The sequence below is a fragment of the Bubalus kerabau genome, chromosome 5 (genome assembly GCF_029407905.1).
Source record: "Bubalus kerabau isolate K-KA32 ecotype Philippines breed swamp buffalo chromosome 5, PCC_UOA_SB_1v2, whole genome shotgun sequence".
NCBI lineage: Eukaryota > Metazoa > Chordata > Mammalia > Artiodactyla > Bovidae > Bubalus > Bubalus kerabau.
In genome coordinates this window covers 80,127,192-80,149,873 of record NC_073628.1, presented here as the reverse complement: position 1 = coordinate 80,149,873, position 22,682 = coordinate 80,127,192, and the positions used below count along the sequence as shown (strand labels likewise).

At 38.0% G+C, this 22,682-nt stretch overlaps 2 protein-coding genes across 7 annotated transcripts in view; one reads left to right on the top strand and one right to left on the bottom strand.

Annotated features, from left to right (window-relative positions):
* The window catches only part of AIDA (axin interactor, dorsalization associated), a 41,884-nt gene extending 24,304 nt beyond the window's left edge, over window positions 1–17,580 (top strand). Inside the window, exons 7-10 of the mRNA XM_055581954.1 lie at window positions 11,742–11,864; window positions 13,838–13,960; window positions 15,740–15,857; window positions 15,969–17,580. Coding sequence (XP_055437929.1) covers window positions 11,742–11,864; window positions 13,838–13,960; window positions 15,740–15,857; window positions 15,969–16,065 — 461 coding nt within the window. The 3' untranslated portion in view covers window positions 16,066–17,580. The remainder of the gene's footprint in view (window positions 1–11,741; window positions 11,865–13,837; window positions 13,961–15,739; window positions 15,858–15,968) is intronic.
* A 1,477-nt stretch (window positions 17,581–19,057) lies between these two features.
* The window catches only part of MIA3 (MIA SH3 domain ER export factor 3), a 92,421-nt gene continuing 88,796 nt past the window's right edge, over window positions 19,058–22,682 (bottom strand). For all 6 annotated transcript variants that reach the window (XM_055581936.1, XM_055581935.1, XM_055581937.1 and 3 more), the window contains 2 exons: window positions 21,552–21,702; window positions 19,058–20,549 (listed from right to left, as the gene is read on the bottom strand). In XM_055581936.1, coding sequence (XP_055437911.1) covers window positions 20,236–20,549; window positions 21,552–21,702 — 465 coding nt within the window. In that variant the 3' untranslated portion in view covers window positions 19,058–20,235. The remainder of the gene's footprint in view (window positions 20,550–21,551; window positions 21,703–22,682) is intronic.

Sequence of the window (22,682 nt, the reverse complement as noted above, 5' to 3'; positions counted from 1 at the left end):
TCTCAAGTCTTGCCACTGTTTATCCACTAATTCTGCATAACATTCTAAATTTTTTGTTGTCATTTTAATAGTCTTCATGGCATCCTTACCAGGAGTAGATTCCATCTTGAGAAAGCACTTTCTTTGTTCATCTATACAAAGCAGTCCTCATCTGTTTAAGTTTTAGGAAATTGGAACAGTCCAGTCACATCTTCAGGGTCCACATCTTATTCTAGTTCTCTTGTTAATTCTACTACATCTGCAATTAACAATAGTAACATCAGAGATCACAGGTTATCAGTCACTGTAACAAATATAAAAATAATGAAAAAGTTTGAAATATTGCAAGAATGATCAAAATGTGACACTGAGCCGCGAGGTGAACAAATGCTGTTAGAAAAATGGCACCAGTAGACTTGCTTGACACAGGGTTACCACAAATGTTCAGTTTGTAAAAAATGCAATAGCTGTGAAGTGCAATAAAGTAATACAATAATAATAGTACCATTTCAGTGTTTATTATGCCCCTTGGGGTGGAGGCATTATGGGGTAGAAGCAGTGTAGGTTCAAACCAACAGACACGGGGCTTGAGTCTAATCTTAGTACATTACTAGTTGCACCTGTTCTGTTTCTTTTTTTTTTTTTCATTTTTGTTATTTGTTTATTTGGCTGTGTAGGGTCTTAGTTGCAGCATGCAGGATCTTTAGTTGTGGCATGCAAACTCTTAGTTTTGGCGTATGAACTCTTAGTTGTGGCGTATGGAATCTAGTTCCCTGACCAGGGATCAAACCTGCCCCCTCTACCCTAACCCCACATTGGGACAGAGGAGCCTTAAACACTAGACCACCAGAGAAGTCCTGGTTGCACCTATTCTTAAACCAGTCTGAACTTCAATTTCTCTTTTATTTATAAAATGAATTGATAATCATGCCTACCTCATAAGGTTCCTGTGAAGATTAAATAAGGTACTGCATATAAAGCTTTTAGCCCAGTCCCTGTCATATGCTGAATATTTGTGAGGTGGTTATTTTCATCCTCATCACCTTTCAGTGGAGGGAACAATACTACAGTATAGGATTACTGGGAAAATTACTGTTGATGGTAGCTATTATTGTTAATAATGTGTTTTTCAGTATAAGGGCATTATTCCTAATATACTTACTTTATGAAGAGAGATGTATTTTTCTTGCTTTTGTTATATATGTAGAAAATGTCAAAATTGCTGAGATTGTGAAAGAAATTTTCTTGCTGTTTTACTTAACTAAATAGTTGTAATTCTGTTTTCAACCCATGTATTGTAATTGCTGAAGCTTCCACTACTATAAATTTCTATCTGATTTGGTTGTCCACATATTTGCTATACAGACAGATCAAGATTTTTATGGGTTTCAGATTGCTGAGTTGAAAGAAACTTTTACCATAAATTAAATCCATTTGCTATGTAAGATTAAACCTAAACTTAATAGATTTTTGTATTCTGATATAGTATTGTGATAATGCATTTCAGAGGTAGAGAAAGCTTACTGAATCCTTCTAGTCTCTGAATTTCTTTTTCAAAAAAGTACATGTAGTTTAATTAACTGTATTTAGTTTGGGGTCATTATTGTTCAGGGCCTATGTGTTAGTGTCGGTTGCCCAGTAGTGTCCAACTCCTTGTGACCCCATGGCTTGTAGCCTCTGTCCATGGAATTCTCCAAGCAGGAATACTGGAGTGGGTAGCAATTCCCTTCTCCAGGGGATCATCCTGACCCAGGGATTGAACCTGGGTCTCCCACATTGCAGGCAGATTCTTTATCATCTGAGCCATAAGTGTCATTAAAAAATAACTTTTAAAATAATATTCATTGACGTAGCAAGATGGCATTTAACTTTTTACTTAACTGGAAAGCAGAAAACATTTTCTTTTCCTTGTTACACTGAGAGAATCCAAGATTTCAGTGATGCTCAGTCTGTGTCTGCATTTTGATGGCAAGATGGTTCTAGAAATTGTTGTGATTTTTTTCTTTTTATTTATTATCTTTGTTTCTATATAATTTATTGAATTATAAGTTTCTTGGGATTTGTTTAAAAAGTCGAGTCTATGAGATTCTATTTATATATACAGAATTCACCCTTTTTAGCGTGCAGGTTTATGCTTGTTGATAAATGTGTACAGTTGTGTTAACCAACACTGCTGTTAGGCTAAAGAGGAATAAGGAATGGAATTTGTGACCCAGAATAGTTTTTTCCCATTTCAAATAGAAAGTGACTTTTTGACCAACCTTTAATTGGGGTAGGTGGGGAGTAGGGGGTAGGTATTATCTTTCTTTTTAATATTCATCTCTTTCCTTTTCAAAAATTTAAAAATTCATATGGAAAACATAAATTTTTGTTTAATAATTGGCTTGAGCCAAAATAGAGCTTAATTTTTCTAAAGGTAGGCTTCAGTTCAATCACTTAGTTATGTCTGACTCTTTGAGCCCTCAGGCTCTTCTGTTCATGGAGATTCTCCAGGCAAGAAGACTGGAGTGGGTTGCCATGCCCTTCTCTAGGGGGTCTTCCCAACCCAGGGATCAAACCCAGGTCTGCATTGAAGGTGAATTCTTTACAATCGGAACTACCAGGGAAACCCGAGAATACTGGAGTGGGTTGTCTATCCCTTCTCCAGGGGATCTTCCTGACCCAGGAGTTGAACTGAGGTCTCCTGCATTGCAGGGGGATTCTTTGCCTGCTGAGTACCAGGAAAGCCCCTCTTTTTTAGCCTTTATTGGCTTTATGGACAATTAAATTACAAAAATGGCAAATGAGACAAGGTGGTTAAAAACATGTACTCTAGGACCAGACTACTGTGTAATAGAGAACAGGTTACTTAACTTTTCTGGATCTCAGTTTCACTTCTAAGTAAATGGGACTGACATTAACACCTATGTCATGGAGTTCTTATGTGGATTAAATTAGTTGATACATAGTAAGTGTCCTGTAAGTGTTGAATATTTGTTATTTATGCAGTACTTCCACATAGAAGAACATTTGTTATTTTTGATCCTTGTCCTAGAACTAAGAGCAAATTATTTAGTTCTAGTTGGAAAAGCTTAGTTTATACCAGATCGTGTATGGTCATTTCTTATCCTGATTATAGTCTTCATTTTATGAGTGTAATTACTTTTTCTCATATTACTTTATATAGTTGAATATTTCAGTTTTACATTTATAAATCTTTTAACGTAGTGCTGTGATGTCTAATTATCATATGGTTTTACTTTTGGTACACAAACATGCTACCTTTCTCATGTAACCCAGGAGCTATAGCTGGTGTGGTATTATACTATTATTTTATCTTCTTTCATGCACATGTCATGTAAGACAGTGCATCTATATATATTGTCTAGCCATTTGTCTACTAGAACATAATATAACCTTTAGAGCTGTGAAATTCAAAATTCATTTTAAAAAGATCTGTATATTACTAATACCACACAATTCAATACCATTATCTAGATTTGCCTTTCAAGTTGCTTAATACGCAGTCAATAAGACAAAGCCGACATAATTATGGTTAGAGTTGTTGTTGTTGTTGAGTCGCTCAGTCATGTCTGACTGTGACCCCGTGAACTGCAGCATGCCAGGCTCTTTTGTCCTCCAGTTTCTCCTGGAGTTTGCTCAGATTCATGTCCATTGAGTTGATAATGCTATCTAACCGTCTCATCCTCTGCTGCCCTCTTATTCTCTTGCCTTCAGTCTTTCCCAGCATCAGGGTCTTTTCCAGTGAGTTGGCTCTTCACATCAGGTGGACAAAGTATTAGAGCTTCAGCTTCATCATCAGTCCTTCCAATGAATACTCAGGGTTGATTTCCTTTAGGATTGACTGGTTTGATCTTCTTGAAGTCCAAGGGACTCTCAAGAGTCTTCTCCAGCACTGTAATTAAAAAGCATCAATTCTTCAGCACAGCCTTCTTTATGGTGCAACTCCCATATCTACATGACTACTGGGAAAACCATAGCTTTGACTATATAGACCTTTGTCAGCCAAGTGACATCTCTGCTTTTTAATACACTCTCTAGGTTTGCCATAGCTTTTCTTCCAAGGAGCAAGTGCCTTTTAATTTCATGGCTACAGTCACCATCCACAGTGATTTTGGATCCCAAGAAAATAAAATCTGTCACTGTTTCCATTGTTGCCCCATCTATTTGCCATGAAGTGATGGGACTGCTTGCCATGATCTTCGTTTTTTTGAATATTAATTTTTAAGCCAGCTTTTTCACTCTCCTCTTTCACTTTCATCAAGAGACTCCCCAGTTCCTTTTCACCTTCTGCCATAATGGTGGTGTTAGCTGCATATCTGAGGTTATTGCTATTTCTCCCGGCAGTCTTCATTCCACCTTGTGTTTCGTCTAGCCTAGCATTTTGCATGATGTACTTTGCATATAAGTTAAATAAGCAGGGTGACAATATACAGCAGCCTTGTCACACTCCTTTCCCAATTCTGAACCAGACAGCTGTCCATGTCTGGTTCTAAATGTTGCTTCTTGACCCACATACAGGTTTCTCAGGAGACAGGTAAGGTGATCTGGGTATCCTATCTCTTTAAGAATTTTTTTCTTAAAAATTATGGATGAACAAAAAAAGGCTAAGGGATTTCAGCACAGGTAATCTAGCTGGAACTGAGACTCAGAGTGTGTAGTAGTTAGTGATACAGGGAGAGAGCATCTTGGAAACTATCATGAAATAGCTTGAATAGTTACCATTCTATATCATTTGTAGTCTTCAATTATAGTCAACTTGCAGATAGTCTTTAATAAGGTACAAAGAGGGTAATGGGCTTGCAAAAGAGTTGGACATGACTTAGCGACTAAACAGCAACAAAGAGGGTAAAACTCAATCTTCATGTGATGGAGTGTTTTCACCCTACTTTGAATTATAGAATAATTAAGCTGAATAAATTAATTATCTTTCAGCTTGAAATCACTGCCTTTGTATTGCATTGTTAGAAATATATTTACCAGTTAGATTTTAATGTGGTCTGAGGCAGAAAAGTTTGCTGGTAACAAGGAAAGAAATGTCATCCCATTGACTCACTTCAACTAAAAGAGCTAGATGATTATAGATTATGAAACTCATCCAAAAGTAAAACTAGTTTTAATGTTCAGTTAGGAAAAACATGGTGACTGCAGCCATAAAATTAGATGACACTTACTCCTTAGAAGAAAATCTATGACAAACCTAGGCAGCATATTAAAAAGCAGAGACATTGCTTTGCCAACAAAGGTCCGTATAGTCAAAGCTATGGTTTTTCCCTTAGTCATGTATGGATGTGAGAGTTGGACCATAAAGAAAGCTGAGTGTGGAAGAATTGATGCTTTTGAACTGTGGTTTTGGAGAAGACTCTTTAGAGTCCCTTGGACTGCAAGGAGATCAAACCAGTCCATCCTAGAGGAACTCACTCCTGAATATTCAATTGGAAGGACTGAAGCTGCAGCTCCAATACTTTGGCCACCTGATGCGAAGAACTGACTTATTGGAAAAGACTGTGATGCTGGGAAAGATTGAAGGCAGGAGGAGAAGGGGACGACAAAGGATGAGATGGTTGGATGGCATCACCAATTTGATGGACATGAGTTTGAACAAGCTCTGGGAGTTGGTGATGGCATGCTGCAGTCTATAGGGTCTCAAAGTATCAGACACAACTGAACAACTGAACTGGGAGAAACATAGTCTCAAAGAAAGAAAATCTATCATTGACTTTGGATATTGGATAAGAAACCACTTTTCACTGTCAAAAAAAGAAAGAAAAAAAAAGCCATAATCAAAGTAAAAAAGACAAGGGCCTAACATCCTTAATAATAGAAGTAAAAAGTTTGAGTTGCATGAACAAAGACCACAGGCATATTTAAAGTCTGAGAAAAAACATGACCAGACAGTACACACACACATACAGACATACAAAGATGTACAAATAGCTCTTAAACATGTGAAGAGATACTCTAGAACTACTTTAACTCTGAGGATGACAGATTTTCATCCACTGCTGGTGGAAGTACAAAATAATACAGTCCCTTTGAAGGGGAGTTCAGGATGATTTAACAGTAACAACAGAAATACACATTTATTCTCAGGTCCAGCAATCTCACTCAGGAATTTATTTTCAAGATATACCTCCAGTAATATGAAGAAAACTTTGCATATGTACCAGGTTGTTTATTTCTGTATAATCTGTAATAATAAAGTACTAGAACAAACTAACTGCCATATGTAGGTTGGCTGAGTAACACTATAGTATACTATAGATAATAGTTAGGAAAATCTCCATGAACTGATGATTTTTCAGAATATGTTGTTATATAAGTAAAGTATATCAAGGCAATTCACATTGGCAGAGTAAAGAGGAATATCTCATAATTTTCTGAATAAATCTCTTGGACTTCCTGGTGGCTCAGTGGTTAAGAATCTGCCTGCCACTACAGGAGAGATGGGTTCAGTCCATGGCCCAGGAGGATCCCACGTGCCCATGCATCACAACTATTGAGCCTGTTGTCTAGAGCCTGGGAACCACAGCTGCTGAAGCCCGCGTACTCCAGAGCCTGTGCTCCAAAGCAAGAGAAGCCACCACAGCGAGAAGCCCTCGCGCCACAACTGGAGAGTAGCCTGCACAGCAATGAAGACCCAGCACAGCCGAAACTAAAAATATTAATAAATGAAAATTATTTTAAAAATTCCTTTAAGTCTCTTCTTGATTTTTAAAAATTCTAGCAGGCTAAAAACAGAACACTTCACTGGATGTTTTCTAAAGGATGCTTTGAGCCAAAATCGTCCTTTAGCATTCCTTTTTAGATCAAGAACAAAACGTGTTTACTATATCCTCTTTCCATCAACATTCTAGAAGTCTTAGCACACTAGGACCAAAAACAGAAAGATAGATAGAAATTATTTGTAGGTTTTATGAATATGTATGTAGAACATACAAAACCGCCTTTTGCATAGATAGATCAATAGAAATAGTAACAAAATTTATCAGAGAAATAATAACAGAGTTCCTGGATGTGAAATCTGTACATAAAAACAGATTCTGTACACTTATTGTGATCATTTTACAATATACAAATAGCAAATCATTACATTGTGTACCTGAAACTAATATATGTCAATCATAGCTTGATTTTTGAAAATTACGTACCAAAAAAGGATTTTATCTCTATAAGCAAGCAACAGTTGCTTAGAAAATGAGATATATTTTAAATTTATTCTTAATTGGAGGATAATTGCTTTACAGTATTGTGTTGGTTTCTGCCATACATCAACATGAATCTGTCATAGGTACACATACGTCTCCTCCCTCTTGAACCTCCTCCCATCTCTCACCCCATCCCAGCCTTCTAGGTTGTCTCAGAGCCCAGGAGTTGAGCTCTGCATCATACAGCAAATTTCCACTGGCTCTTTTACATATGGTAATGTATATGTTTCCTTGCTACTCTCTCCATTCACCCCACCCTCTCCTTCCCCACTGTGTCTGTAAGTCTGTTCTCTCTGTCTGTGTCTCCATTGCTGCCCTGCAAATAGCTTCATCAGTACCATCGTTCTAGATTCCATATTTATGCATTTATATTATGCAATATATGCATTTATATTTATGCAATAAATATACAATATTTATTTTTCTTTCTGACTTACTTCACTCTGTATAATAGGCTCTAGGTTCATCCACCTCATTACAACTGACTCAAATGCGTTCTTTTTATACCTGAGTAATATTCTTTTGTATATATGTACCACAGCTTCTTTATCCATTTATCTTGTCAGTGGACATCTAGGTTGCTTCCATGTCCTAGCTGTTGTAAATAGTGCTTCAGGGAACACTGGGGTACATGTGTCTCTTTCAGTTACGATTTTCTTAGGATATATGCCCAGTAGTAGGATAGTTGGGTCATATAATAGCTCTATTTCTGATTTTTTAAGGAATCTCCATACTACTCTGTATAGTGGCTGTATCAGTTTACATTCCCACCAACAGTGCTAGAGGCTTCCCTTTCCTCCGCACCCTCTCTAGCATTTATTGTTTGTAAATTAGAAAATGAAATATTTTGACATTTATAATAGTATCAGAAAATAACAACATAGTTTAATAAATCCAACAAGAGAAGTATAAAACCCATATGAAGAAAACAGTAGAAATTTATTGAGAGAAATTAAGAAGTCTTAAATCAGTGGAGAGAGATATTCCAGTTCATGGGTTGGAAGAGGCAATTTGTAAAGATGTGACTGTTTCTAAAATTGAGCTGAACTTCACCACAGTCCTAACAGTGTTTTTGTTGTTTGCTTTTTTTTTTTTTTAAAGAATTTGACAGCTCTTGTTATAATTTACATGGACATGCAAAGGGCTGAAAGTAGTTAAGACTTGAAGAATAATGTCAAGGTGGGAGAATTTAAATGTTGAGACTTTTGTAAAATTATAGTTATCAAGACACTTGTGGTAGTGATGCAAAGATAAACAGTCCAGTGAAAGAATGGGGAGCCTGGAAACAGACCCACTTATTGTCAATGCAGATCCTTGGGTAAGATGACAGTCTATTAAATAAGCAGTGCTGGGACAATTGAGTGTCGATGTGAAATGAGTGAGATTGGGCTCCTACCACATGCCATAGTAAAAAATTAATTCCACCTGCATTATATAATTAAATGTGAATGGCAAAACATTCTTATAAGAATACCTTCATGACCTTGGAGTAGGGAAAGATTTCTTGAATAGGACACAGAAAGCACTGACTATAAATGAATTTAGAGGCTGAGAGATTTGAGTACATTAGCATTTAGAATAAACAGAAAAGACATTCTAAACATGCAGGACTAATATTGGTGTTAAAAGTCGAGACTAGCTGTTGTCTCTTTGGGAGAAAGAGTGATTGATCTGGGTGTGTGTTGGGGGCACAGATCAGGCTTCTAGGACACTGGTAATATCTTTCCTGAACATATTACCGTTCAATTTAAAGGTTTTTTTTTCTTAAGGGAAGCCACTGAAAAATTATGTAAATTAAAATATCCAACAAAATGCTTATATCAGAATATTAGAGAATGCCTACAAGTCAGTAAGAGAAAGGTAAATATTTTGATAGTAAAGTGGGGAAAATAATTGAACAGACACTTCAGAAAAAGGGAAATCCAAATGCTTATTTTTAAATGAAAAGGGGCTCAACCTTATTAATCATTGGAAAAATATACTTAAAACTAGTTTGGGGACAAATTGAGAAAGTAACATTGACATATATGTATATACTGTCGTGTGTAAAATAGATAGCTGGTAGGAATCTGCTGTGTTGCACAGGGAGCCAAGTCTGCTGCTCTCTGATGACCCAGGGGTGGGGCCGTGGGAGTCTCAGAAAGGAGGGGATAAATATATAATTATGGCTGATTCATGTTCTTGTTCGGCAGAAACCAACACAACATTGTAAAGCAATTGTATTCCAGTTAAAAAATGTAAAAAAAACACAAAACCTAAATTGGTGTTTCTCCACACCTGAATTGGCTAAAAAGAAGAATCTGACAACTCCAAGCATTAGTGAGGATGTGGAACAATGGGAATTGTACTAGGAGTAGAAATTGGCATACTCATTTTGGAAAATAGTTTGTAATTACATAGCAGACATGGAGGTACTACACCATGTGACTCAGTAATTCCTCCCTTTGGAAATGTGTGCTTATGTGTCCAAGAATGTTTATAGCAGCAGCATTGTTAACAGTTTCCAAAAACTTGAAGCATCTCAAATGCATATCAACAGAAGAATGGATACAAAAACTGTGGTATGTTTATACAACCTATATACTATACAGTTATAAAACTGAACAAATTACAGCTACTGACAGCAGTTTGATAAATCTAAAGTTCAAAAGCAGGCAAAACATAATTATACAGGGATGCTTTTTAGTAGTGATTTTAAAGGGTGGTGAGGAGGAATTCAAAAGAGCATTCGATGAGGAGAGAAGGGAGCTCCTGAGGTCATGCTTTACTTTTTGACCTCAGTGGTGGTTACATAGATGCTTGCTTTCCAACTTTTCATTAAGCTGTGCACTCATTTTATTTGCTTTTCTGAATATGTGTTAGATTCACAATTAAAAAAAATTTTTTTAATGGTTAAGTGGGTGCAATAAAGACCTTTTATCTTTAGTGTAAGAAAACCTGTGACTATTGAAAGTATGTTGATATATGGCAAAATATTCCATGTGAGAAAGTTAATGTTACTTCTGAAATGGTATTAAATACTGGTGTGAATGTCCCGTTTTGGTTTTTTGCTTTTTATCTTTCTACCTTTTCATTAGCCAAAATTTTCTTTAACCAAGTATTACCAGTTAAGACTCTTAGATTTCTATAGTAATTTTCATGTCCTAAAATTCCCTCATTGTAAGTGTACAGTTCAGTGACTTGATAAATCTATAATATTGTGCATCTATCGTTTGATCCAATTTGAGAACATTTTCATTGCCGTCTAAAATTCCCTCAAGCATGTTTGCAGTCACTAAATGTATTTTGATTGTGGTAAGTTGATTGATTCATGTACTTCAAATACTTAATCATTAAAAGTAGGATAGGACTTCCCAGGTGGTCCAGTGGTTAAGAATCTGCCTGGCAGTGCAGAGGACACGTGTCTGATCCCTGGTCTGGGAGGATCTCACATGCCATGGAGCTCCTAAGCCCATGCACCACAGCTTCTGAAGCCCACACAGCCTAGAGCCTGTGCTCTGCAACGAGAGAAGTCACTGCAGTGAGAAGCCCACACACCGTGGCCAGAGAGTAGCCCCTGCTTGCCACAACTAGAGAAAGCCAGCATGCAGCAATGAGACCCAGCACAGCCCAAAATAAATTAATGAATTTTTTTAATCTTTAAAAAAATAAAAGCAGGATAACACATTGTTGGATAGAAATGTGAAGAATGTCAGCTAATGTCCTTTATAAATGTTAGGTTGTATAATTTTTGGTACTATATACATATTAAAATCAACTTTTGTTTGCATTTGTTACTCGTCAGTTATTTGAAATAAATGAACAAACTGTACAGGTGATTTCTTTCTTCATATTGTTTTCTCTAGGGAATGCTCTTATGTGATTTCGAGTGGTTTTTCAGTGTTAAAAACTTTAATCAATTTATAGAAAAGATTTCAAACATACAGTTGCTCTCGTGGTTTTATGTAGCGTTCTCAGCAGGACTGATTTCTGACAGAGTAGATCATAAAGGACAGGGTGAGGAAAGCAGTGGGGAATGAGGCTGTCAAGTTATTCAATCAAATGTATAAATATTAAGTTATAAGTTATTTCCTCCATTAATAGTAAATGATTTGTTGATTGATTCTGGTATTAAATTTTTCAAGCTTTAGGAAAATGTAACACGTTTAAAAAGCTTTTTCTGTCTTTGTTCTACCACTTCACATTGAAATATGGGATGTATTATATATATAGCAATAAATGTGAAGTGTAAGTATTGTATGAATATATTACATACATTATTAATTACATGGTAATTTGTAATTCAGCTTCCTGGAGTGGAATTTTTAACAAACTTGAGTTAGTAATTTATGCTTTCATGTTAAATATGGAGTATGAAAGTATAGATATATTTTATGTATAATTAAGAATTTGAAAAGAATAACACCAAGTGTTTGGGAGTTTTGGTAACCAGAATAATGCCTGCCTAGTTACTAAGCCAATTAAGAGCAAAGCAATATCTTCTCTATGTTGTTAAAATATTTACCCTGAAATTATTGGTGGAACTCATTTTTATTGCTGTTTCTCTGTTGCCAGGTACTTTATTACCAAGGTTGCCATCAGAACCAGGAATGACCTTACTCACTATCAGGATTGAGAAAATTGGCCTGAAAGATGCCGGGCAATGCATTGATCCCTATATCACAGTTAGTGTAAAAGGTCAGTAACTGCATATGCCTATCTTCTCTCTGGTGAATTTTAAAGTGTTGCTTCTCATTTGGGACTTTTGGGGGGTTCGTGAGGGGGTTTTATCTGTGACAATTCATTTTAGTTCATTTTATAGTGAGGCAAAATCCTGGGAAGATGTCATCATTCCTTCTCCAAATATTTGTCAGAGATTTACGGAAAATATTTTCCCATCCATAACTTATACTCAGAGTTGCTTTTGGTTTTTTCTCTTTGTGTGTCTTTTTATTCTTCCAAATTCCATCAGGGGTGCTGACTACACAGACACACTGTCTTTTATAGTAGATACATCCTTCAGGAAACAAGTTAAAGAAAGGTCCCCCACTTTGCAAGGATGTGTGGTTTTCTTTGCAAAGCCCATTGCTCTCTGTTTTCCTGTGCCTCCACTTCAGGCCCTCTCATTCCTGTCCAACAGAGGTTTGTACATGGGAGGGCGGTGCAGAGGTGGATGAGAATCGGCCTTCAGTGAATCATGAGTGGAGATAGGGAAACGACGCATACATAAACTCTACACCCTGAATATATCCTGCAGGACATTAGACAAGTGATAATACTTTTTAATTCTTAACTATGTCACTGTCATTATTAAGCATGATTACTCCTAGGATTTGTTTTTTTCTACTGTTCAAGTTGGCAAACTGTTTATTCCTTGAAAACAACTTTTTTGATCGTTGGTTTAAGAGGGAAACTGCAATGGTTGAATTCTTTTGTCATTGCTAAGCTTTTTATACAGCAGTTTACTTGTAAGGCACTCAACAGTCTTTTAAAAATAATTATTGGGTGACTGGGAATGAAACTGTCATACTATTATTCAGAAATAACTGCACAGTTAATTCAATCTACAGTTAATAAACCTACAGTTTAAGACAAATCAAACAGATGTGGACTAAAATTAACTGGAGGGAATGCTTGCCAATCATAGAAACATTCAGACCCATGGGTTCATTAGTACCAAGTAAAAGAAAAAAGGATTTTGGCAACAGAGAAGAATTTTGACATGAAAACACCATGATCCTCAGCACTGATGCTCTGATGCTTTAGCCTCTGGTTCTGTGGGCTCTCATCTACCTGTCTACTGCAAAGTATTTATACACTAGGTTATTTGATAGGCCATTCATAAAAGTGAATCTCTCTCTCAGGGATGAACACTTGTAAAATACAAAAAAAAAAGTAATGAAATATAGATATTGAACTCAAACGTGTTTTATGTAAATATCTTCAGGAACTGAAGTAATCAAACATACTCTCTTGTTTGAAGGTCCCTAAGATGGGTCTGTTGAATAATACATAAACAGTTGAGTGATCATTAAATGAGTCTGTGTTAGATTTTATTAAACTGGATGATTCCTGGCTCCAGAAATTACAGCCATATACCCTACATCGTGTGCCATCTGGTTATTGTAAATCAGCTTATGTTGTAGCACATAGCACCAGAATTTAAGTAATAGACATAAGAAGTGTTCATTCCTGGCAAGGTTTCGTTGGCAGCTGTCGTGTCCACTATTTGGTCCTCTGACATGAATACAGCAGGGTAATGCTGCCGATGTTCGATTTACAGGCCTTTCCATGCCATGCACCTGGGCAAGGTTGGGAAGTAGGGGTAGGGGCACCATTGTGGTGTATTACATCCCCAAATGTAAATCACAAAAACACACTGGCCTACTCCCCCAGAAGACACCTCTTAGCCAGAAGGATCCAATTCCATGATCTGTAAAGAGACTTCCTTCTCCACCCATGGGGTCTCCCACCCTGTTTTGCGCCCTCCACATGACCTCAGAAACCAGTCACCTTCAGGTATCTGCTCACCCTAGACACGGGTTTCCGTCAGCCTGAGAATCTCCTCTCAGCTCTCGCCTCTTCAGGAAACACAGCCCATTGCGGTTCCTTTGCAGTTTTTAAGTCTGTGTGTTTGAGGGCTCTGAGCAGAAACTTTATTTCCTCTCTAGATCTGAATGGCATAGATTTAACTCCTGTGCAAGATACTCCTGTGGCTTCAAGAAAAGAAGATACGTATGTTCATTTTAATGTGGACATTGAGCTCCAGAAGCATGTTGAAAAGTTAACCAAAGGTTTGTGATGCTAAAAGTAGAACTATATTCAGAATTTGACTCTTCCTTTTCTCCGACTTTGAATCTGTTGTGTACAGTGCTGTCGTTTTGACTGAAACTAATGCTGGTGAGCATACTTCATGCTGGTGAGCATTTCAGTTATTCTTCCTGTAGGCTATTCTCATTTTACATCTTGCTCTTATAAATGCCATGAAGTATAGAGCTGTGCATACCAGAAATGCAGGAAATATATTATCTAGAGATGATGCAGATGAATAATGAATTTTTTTAATGATGGTATCATATTTGAACTTTAATGTTTCTAAATATGACTTTACTTTTGCATTTATTCAGACCTCAGACACAATCACAGGGACAAGGAGATAAATCCATAGCTGAAGAAATGTGATCTGCTATCTTAGAAATCTGTGAGGATTTTTAATAATAAAATGCCTCTATTATTGCTGTGGAAGGGAGAAGAGAAGCTATTATTTTGTGGACATGGCAGGGTCATGCACCTAGGGACAGAAGGCCACTGGTAACCTAACAGCTGTGATCCTGTGTGTTGGTAGTAGATGCTAAATATGCCCGCCTTGGGAGTTCCTTGGTGATCCAGGGGTTAGGACTTGGCACTTTCCACTGCCGGGGCCTGGATTTCAGTCCCTTGTCAGGGAACCACGTGGTACAGCAAATAAATAAGCAAGCCCATCTCCCCCTTGATCACATCCCTTTGCCTCCTAAGCGATTTTCTTTGCTTGACATGCAGAGTGCTTCATTTGGACCCAGGCGCCAGAACTGCACACACATTTCTGAACATTGTGAAACTTCTAGTCAGTTGGTAGTTTTGTCATCTATGAAAGTGTTAAATGTATGTTGATTGTCTATAAAAGCAAAGCAAGACCCAGCACCACTCTGGTTAAGGCCATGTTAGTAAGGAGTCGGTTAAGAATGAGAGCCTGGCATCCTTCTGTCTCTTTCCTTGCCTTCATTAGAAATTAATTGTTTTTGGGTGTGTGGATGAGGCAACTTATTCAGGTTTTAGTGTTTTTCGGTAGGGAGGTGGAGAGAGCTTATCTGTAGGACTCTGGGGAGAGAAAACTGTTTTATCACCACTTGCTCATTGTGTGTGCGTTTTTTTTAGGGAGAGGGGTGGGAGTAGGTCTGCTTTCTAAGCATCTTGAAGTGCTGTCTTTACAGAAGGACTTGTTATTCCAGGAAAAACAAAACAGGGCTTTGGACACTGAAAAATGTATTAGGAAGTAGTTAATATTTAAAAACTGAGCCAGCACATGATTTATGTTGTTCAAACTTAAAAACACCCCAGATACTGAATTTTTTAACTTTTGAGTTTTTAATTTGGGTGGGGAAAAACTAAGTTTGGATTTTTTTGATGAGCTCTTTTAATGTGCCTTTTCTACTTAATGAGTTTCTGAGTAATGTTCATACTTAACAAGTATCTTCTGTGTTCTTTTTTGTAGTATTTAGTGTTTTCTATTCTTAATATTTTATAATTCTATCTGTGGGTAAACTTATTTGCATTCTTGTGTCAGGCTGGCTCAAGTTTTGCTCTACTTGGTAGAGTTGGGTAGTACAGACACAAGCCCCTCCTTTAGGTGCAGAAGAGTTTGGGGGTGACACAGTCAGCCATATCATCAGAGACATCAGTCTGACAAAGGTTACTTTGCTGTGACCGTTTATGACAGTTGTTGCTTGTTCACTGGCCTCTGGTGATGAGAGAAAATTTATTGAGACCCTAGAATGGGCTGTCTGTGGCTAATGTGTTTTGCTTTAATTCCTTAGGTGCAGCTATTTTTTTTGAATTCAAACACTACAAGCCTAAAAAAAGGTTTACCAGCACCAAGTGTTTTGCTTTCATGGAGATGGATGAAATTAAACCTGGGCCAATTGTAATAGAACTGTAAGTGATGCACATGCAGAATGAGTACTAATGAGTGGTGGCTAGTATCTCGTCTTAGTGTGTGACCTTGGAATCGATCGCTCATCAATGGTTTTTCTGTTGTGGTTACAGATACAAGAAACCCACTGACTTTAAAAGAAAGAAATTGCAGTTATTGACCAAGAAACCACTTTATCTTCATCTGCATCAAACTTTGCACAAGGAATGATCCTGACATGAGTATCCTGGAACTTCTGTGAATCTCACCACTCCATAGAATCCATCATTGCTCTGTGTAGCATATGCACCCATCAACAGGCAGGAAGCAACCCGGACCCAGGCCGGCAGGCCAGAGTGAGTCCATTACAAGCTGTAGCACAGAATTCAAAGTCCAGCGTCACTGACATAACAGACTCTTTGGATACAGGCTTATTGTAGATCTTGAAACGTTTTCACTTTCCTATTAATTGTGCAATTAATAGTCTCTTTTCTAATTTACCACTACTCCCGCCCAACTTCCTGAAACAACACTGTTGTGGGTGGGATGTGCTCATCTTCAAACGTAATACAGCAATAAGAATGTGCTAGAGTTTACACACCTGTCCACTTCTGCTCCAGTATGCTCTTTAGCTTTCCGAGTTAATGTCAGACTTTGGGTTGATGTGGGGAGAAGAGCATGAGACTGCTAGAGGAAATGGGACCAATTGTGCTGCCCTAGGTCAGTCTGGAAGTTTATAGGCTGTTCCTTAAGAGACAGCCTCAGTTCACCCCGATCTCATGGTTTTCCTGCCTAGAAATCGTGTGCCTTGGCCAGTCTCCCACATGGGAGCGTTTGCAGGTTGTAGCTGGAATTTTTCCAGATGACCAGATTGTTCTTCTGAAAGTGAGCATATTTTTAGTCACGTTGATTAGCTTTTTTCCTACGTCACATTGTTATTCTTTCTGATAGTGATTCTAGGGTTAATGAAACCATCTCAGAATAATTACAAATTCTTGGTGGGTTTATAATGTCTTCTAAATCATGTAATCTAAAAATAATTTGAGTCAGATGCTAATGAGATACTGCAGGAATAACTGCTGTTTTCTGACAACTGATTGTGAAACCTTAAAACCTGCATACCTCTTCTATAGTGATGAGTATGCAAATCTGGAGATATTCTATTTTTTTTTTATATAGGTAGATAGGATTGCCATTTATTTCCTATTTAGATATATTGACATTCATCCATATGGAAATATGCAGGTCATTAGCTTATTATAATTTGACTATTTACATTCTTTTGACTTAATAATGGGGCCTAAGTAAAACTTTCATAGTACATACACGGTGGATATTTGATACACAGAACATGAAGATTTGGGGTGGGCATTCTGTGGGTTAGATGTGGAGCCCACATATTTAATATTCACTATTTTAAATGACCAACACTAGAACGAGCAAAATGCAGTGCCAGTACTTGGCCTATTTTTAAACCAGTGTAACAAGCCTAGTCATACCATTCAGTATGTTTGCTTTTTAAAATAAGTAACCATAATTCAGTTCCAGCTGTTACACTTCAAGAGACCTCGTCTCCACTTTCAGCTGTCTGTCCAGTCAGTTCTCTTTACTGTGATGGATGTAAGAATTCTCAACAAAATTGTCTTGCCTCTCATCTTCATTAGATTAATTCCAAAACCATTCTACCCACAGTTATCTTGAGGGGATGAAGAATTTGCCTTAATAAATTACTTTGTTGTTCATGCAGCTCTTACAGACTGTGAGTTGTCAGCCCACCCCCACCCCCACCCCCACCCAGCGTGTAAGCTCCTCAAGGGGCAAGAACCACATTTTCTCCGTGTCGTGTACATTTTCTGAGGTGCTTGGCAGCACTCTGTACCCTGTGGAGTACTCAGTACCTTTTGTTTGATGTTGCTGACAAGACCTAAAGATAATCCCTTAAAAAATCTACCATTAAAGTGTAGCAAAACTGATACATTGTTTTCTTTTCTCATAGACCATAAGACATGAATATCAAAGTGATTGTTTATGTCACACCTGCTGTCATTAACAAAAGTATGGTTTAGATGAACTACCAATGCCTCTCATCAGTATTAACAAAAAGCTTAGATGGAACAGGGTGATTAGCTTAGCTTTGTAATTCAGATCTGAATAACAAAATGAATTGACACAGTAGACACAGAATACTCCACACCCCACAAATTCTTTTCAATAAAAAATATCAGCTAGTGAACAATAACCACTACTATAGCAGACTTTCCGGCTGAAATATTGCTGCTCTATAAAAGATTATTTTAGCAACTAAGCCAAGAAAACAGTTAGCTGCAGGTGAGTTCTGAATTAGATGTAATTTTCAGGATTGGCCAAGCCTGGTGTCGCTGAGGAATGATGACCCCCACACCCTCTCTACATTGGCAGCTTGCCTGGGCCGTGCTGAAGAAGTGGTACAAACAGAGAGGGTTCTGGGAGGCAGCAGTGTTGGCAGGTTTGGGGCCACTCAGGCCACACTTAGAATTTCTCTACAATTTACTGATTTTTCAATAATATGAAATATAAAATGAACACCAAAAAAGGCTTTAGAGGTAAAGAAAAAAAAGACTCCAGATTTGATTTTTAAAATAGATTTAATGTACCTTTGCTGCTTTATTATCTTTCTAACTGGTATAATCTATATTAAAATATTAAGTTCTGAAATTATTATTCACCATTATTTCATGTCCTGAAGAGATTGATGTACTCAAAAGCTGTATTTGTGACTTAATTTATTTTACTGGTTAAAAATAACTGTGGAGTTTTCCTCCTAAAATTTCTATTTTGGATTATTAACTAGGACGTGAAGATGGAATTTCCTTTTCCTGAAAAACTTCTTATATACTCATTATGAATTTTGGAAGACTTGTCTTCCTTCAAAGGCCTTTCACTTTAGTATTAAGAAAAGGTTTTTGTTTCACAGTGAAGAATTTACTGTTAAGGTATTCTTAGTGGATTACTCTTAATGGTGGCAAGTCATGGTCTAGACATCATTAGGTTCATCACATAGAACTCGAGAGAATGGGAGAGTATGATCTAGCTGTGAACAAGAATGTAAACCTTTTGTAATTCTGGTTTAATGAAATCTGATTCTTAAAATGTGCTTAGTTACTAGAGTTCGAAGTGTCATGATAAGTTAGGACTTAGAAATAGTGTTTAAAAGACATTGTATAGTAATGAGTGTAGTAATTACGGTGTATTCCTCGATTCTCAGATTTATTTGCTTTTAATAAGTGCCAGGATTCAAATATTAACTTTGTAGCAGTATTAGTCAATGAAAAGAACTGGGTTCAGCCCATGGTTGCTGACCTAGGGCCTGTTACAAGGCTTACGACCCTAAATCATCTCATAGTATTATACATGCTTTGGTCTTTTTTTGCCATATTCCTTGAAAGCCAGTGGCAAGGGATAGGAGAAATAATAGACTCTAGATCTTTTAAAAGAAATTTTCTTACTTTATGGTCGCAACATATCATTTTCATTTTTCTGTTACGCACCCTTAACACAATAACAGTAAAAGCAACAGAACATCCGGTTAAACAACTCTTGTTACATGTAAACTCATACTCAGAAAACCACTCAAGTCAAAACCAATCAGAGTCACAAGAAAACACGTGCCTGCTGTCTCAACAGGCCTGGTGGCGTCTCTGAAGTAGAAGGCACGCCTCAGTTATGATGCCTCCCGGTGACTCTGAGGCTGAACGCCTGAGCAGCGGGCCAGGGGAGCGTGCTGCCAGGTCACCATCTTCAGTTTTGGGAGCTTGAGTTTACGTGTTTCCAAATGGGTGTAGATCTCAGGAGAAAACAATCCAATGAATCAACAGACACTTGGGAAATGTTAATAACCAAATTTTTATGAACTATTACTACAAAGAACTTAAGCAAGAGGGGAGATAAAATTTTAGTGATCTTTAAGTAAACATTTTTAGCGTAACAGCCTTTGCGACCAGATATTTTTTAAAAATCAAGCTTATAAATACCATTGCTCTATATTCAACTGGTGTACACTAAAAATAGGATAATAAATGGAAATACATGTTCTTATAGCATTTCCACAGGAAATGTTCATACTTTTCACAACATTCTAAATCATTTAGCAGTAACATATGCTACATGAACTAAAACACAGGTATTTTTTTATTGCACATTTCAAAGTTGTAAGGAGGCTCCAGCTTACAAGATGGTTTTTTATTTTAGGGGGGAAATGATATTTTTTTAATTGTTTGGCTCAAAAACGCACACTGCCAGGGCAGCTTAGATTTAAAAACAAACCTTTTAAAATCAGCTTTTGGATTTTGAAGCCAATGAAAACCTTAACTGTAACGAATAGTGCACAGTCCATTTTCTCTCAGACTGAATGTCCAAGGTCAGTTATGGGCTCTGTTTTAAAGCCGGTGAGCAGTCCTGGCTAGTGCCCTGAGAGGCAGACGGTGGCTCATCTCTGGAGCCGGAGGGCGGTAAGTCTCTTGCAGCAGAGGAAGGTGGATAATCCTGGGGCCCATGATTGGGGAGTGGTAATCGGGTACCAGGAAAAAAGTACTCTCTTGGGCCAAGAGAGCCTAAAGGTCTAAAAGGTGCATGTCCTGGTGGTAAAAATTCTCGAGGGTCGAGAGGCAGGTCCCGTTTTCCCGGTGGAACACCTGATGCATATTCTCTTAAGCCTAGCGGTGGACGCATACCAGGACCTGAAAAAATTAAAATTAAGTCATGTAAATACATACAAACACACTTAAATTTAGACAGTTCCCGGTATGTTAATCAATTTCTCATACCCCTGGAAGTCAGGTGGTGGCTCCCGACTTTACTGATGAGGCAAACAGGCTCAGCAAGTTTAAGTTACATGCCTGTGGCCAGCCAGTCACAAAGCAATAGAGGCTGGATTTCAATATCGCTCTACCTAGCTGGTGGTTTTTTCAACTATACAATTCTGCTGTCTGTATCTCGTAAGAGCTTGATTTGTACTCAGAAATACTATGCATCATACCAAGATTATAGATTATGAAATAAGGGTTTCACTGTAAGTAAATTTTGATAAAGGAAATCCCATAGTCACTGTGTCAATTAAAAATGCACACAGGAGCTCAGCATGGACCTACACATGCCATCAAAATCAAGGTGTCTGCCCTGTTGGGAAAGGCCTTGCCAGCTCCACCTAATTGAATTCAGCAGCTTTCGACCTATTAGCTGTTACATTCTACCTTCAACACTTCCTTCCTATTTATTCCCAAGGTGGGTAGTGATGGCTTCATCTTTCCTTTTATACTCTGTGACCCATTGCTTATCCTTCTATTATGGTGATTACAAGTTTTATGTTGTATAATGTATGTATGTGTGTCCTACAGGATCCCTTAAGCTCGTGGAGTTAGGACAGTTAATTCTATCCACTACAGAGCCTAGTATGAAGCCAGAGATGTTCAAGCAACATAGCAGAAGTAGTATTTCTGACTTTCTATGAACAGTCCCCCTTTTCCCTGTCTACAAGAGATTCCTCCTGTGCATCTCAGTATAGGGAGATGATGCAGCACCCCTTGAGTCCTAAGAAACTGGTGGAAAAGTTCAAATGTATCAGCCAGCTTTACCCTTTCATTGCACAGCCCTGCGACAGCAACTGTTAACATTTTACTAAGGATTAGAATGAAAAGATGAATACACTTTACAAGTCCATTACTACCATTCAGTCATCATACCAAAGGGTGGAGGAAGTGGCCGAGGTCCGAAAGGCCCACAGAGTTGAGGAGGTGGTCCATATCGGATGGGTGGCAGTAGAGGGCCTCCCACAGGGGAGCTCATGAGGGGTGTCCCTGGAAAGGGAGGGGGCCCTTTTGCAGCCATACTAACCTGCAAAGCAGAAGTAATGAAAGTTGTGAATTACCTGGATATAACAGATAAAAGCACCAACACCATAAGAGCTAAAACCCACTGAGCAGATGTCAGACACTCGTCCAAAGAGCCAACTAGTGCAACAGAACTCCACCCCTCCTATCCATCCCCCTGAGAGCTCAGGCGGGTTAAGAGAATGTCAGAGGAAGGAACCCTTTCACCATAATCATATTATTACTTGTATGTGCAAACAGAGAAGAAGCAAGAGGACTGTCAAAGGATATTGATATTAACAGAGGCAATTCCCAACTGAAAAAACCACCATACCACACACACTATAACCTATGTCTAGGGCAGGCCCCTCCCTCGCATCACCACAAGAGCTCCTTTTTCCATATTAAGAACGGAAAGAACAATAAGGAAAAAAATCAATTTTCACACACATGTAATAAAAGCTACTATTCAGAGTACCTTCAATTTCCTTTCCTATGTTATAAGATGTCATCTTGTTTTAAACATGAGGGAAAAGCAGCACAGAGTATTAGATAATTTGCTGAAGGTCACACAGCATATAGAGAGGCTGGGTTAGAATTCACTACAGGGGGTCTGACTCCAAGCCTGCACTCGTCCTCCTTGGCCTCCCTTCTGTCAAAGAAGCTCCACTCTCTCTGAAGTCTGCCACTCCCAAGGGGTCTTGGGTCTTCTCCAGGTTGCCCTGGGATAAAAAGAGCTCTCAAGCAATGTGTCCTAGAGTCCTGCCCTGGAAGTCGAAGGAGTTCCACACAGAGACAGTGCTATATATACACGAGTTCAGCAGGCACAGCTCTAACAGCCACCCTCATTCTCCAGCAACACCATCCTTTGTACTACAAAGTACTAACCTGTACTTCCCTATGGGAAACTGGGTTGGAAATTCTCAATAATGAAAATATGTATCTTGATTTCAACACAGTAAAGCACTCTGCGGTATAATCATAGGACTCACTAGCTGTCACAGC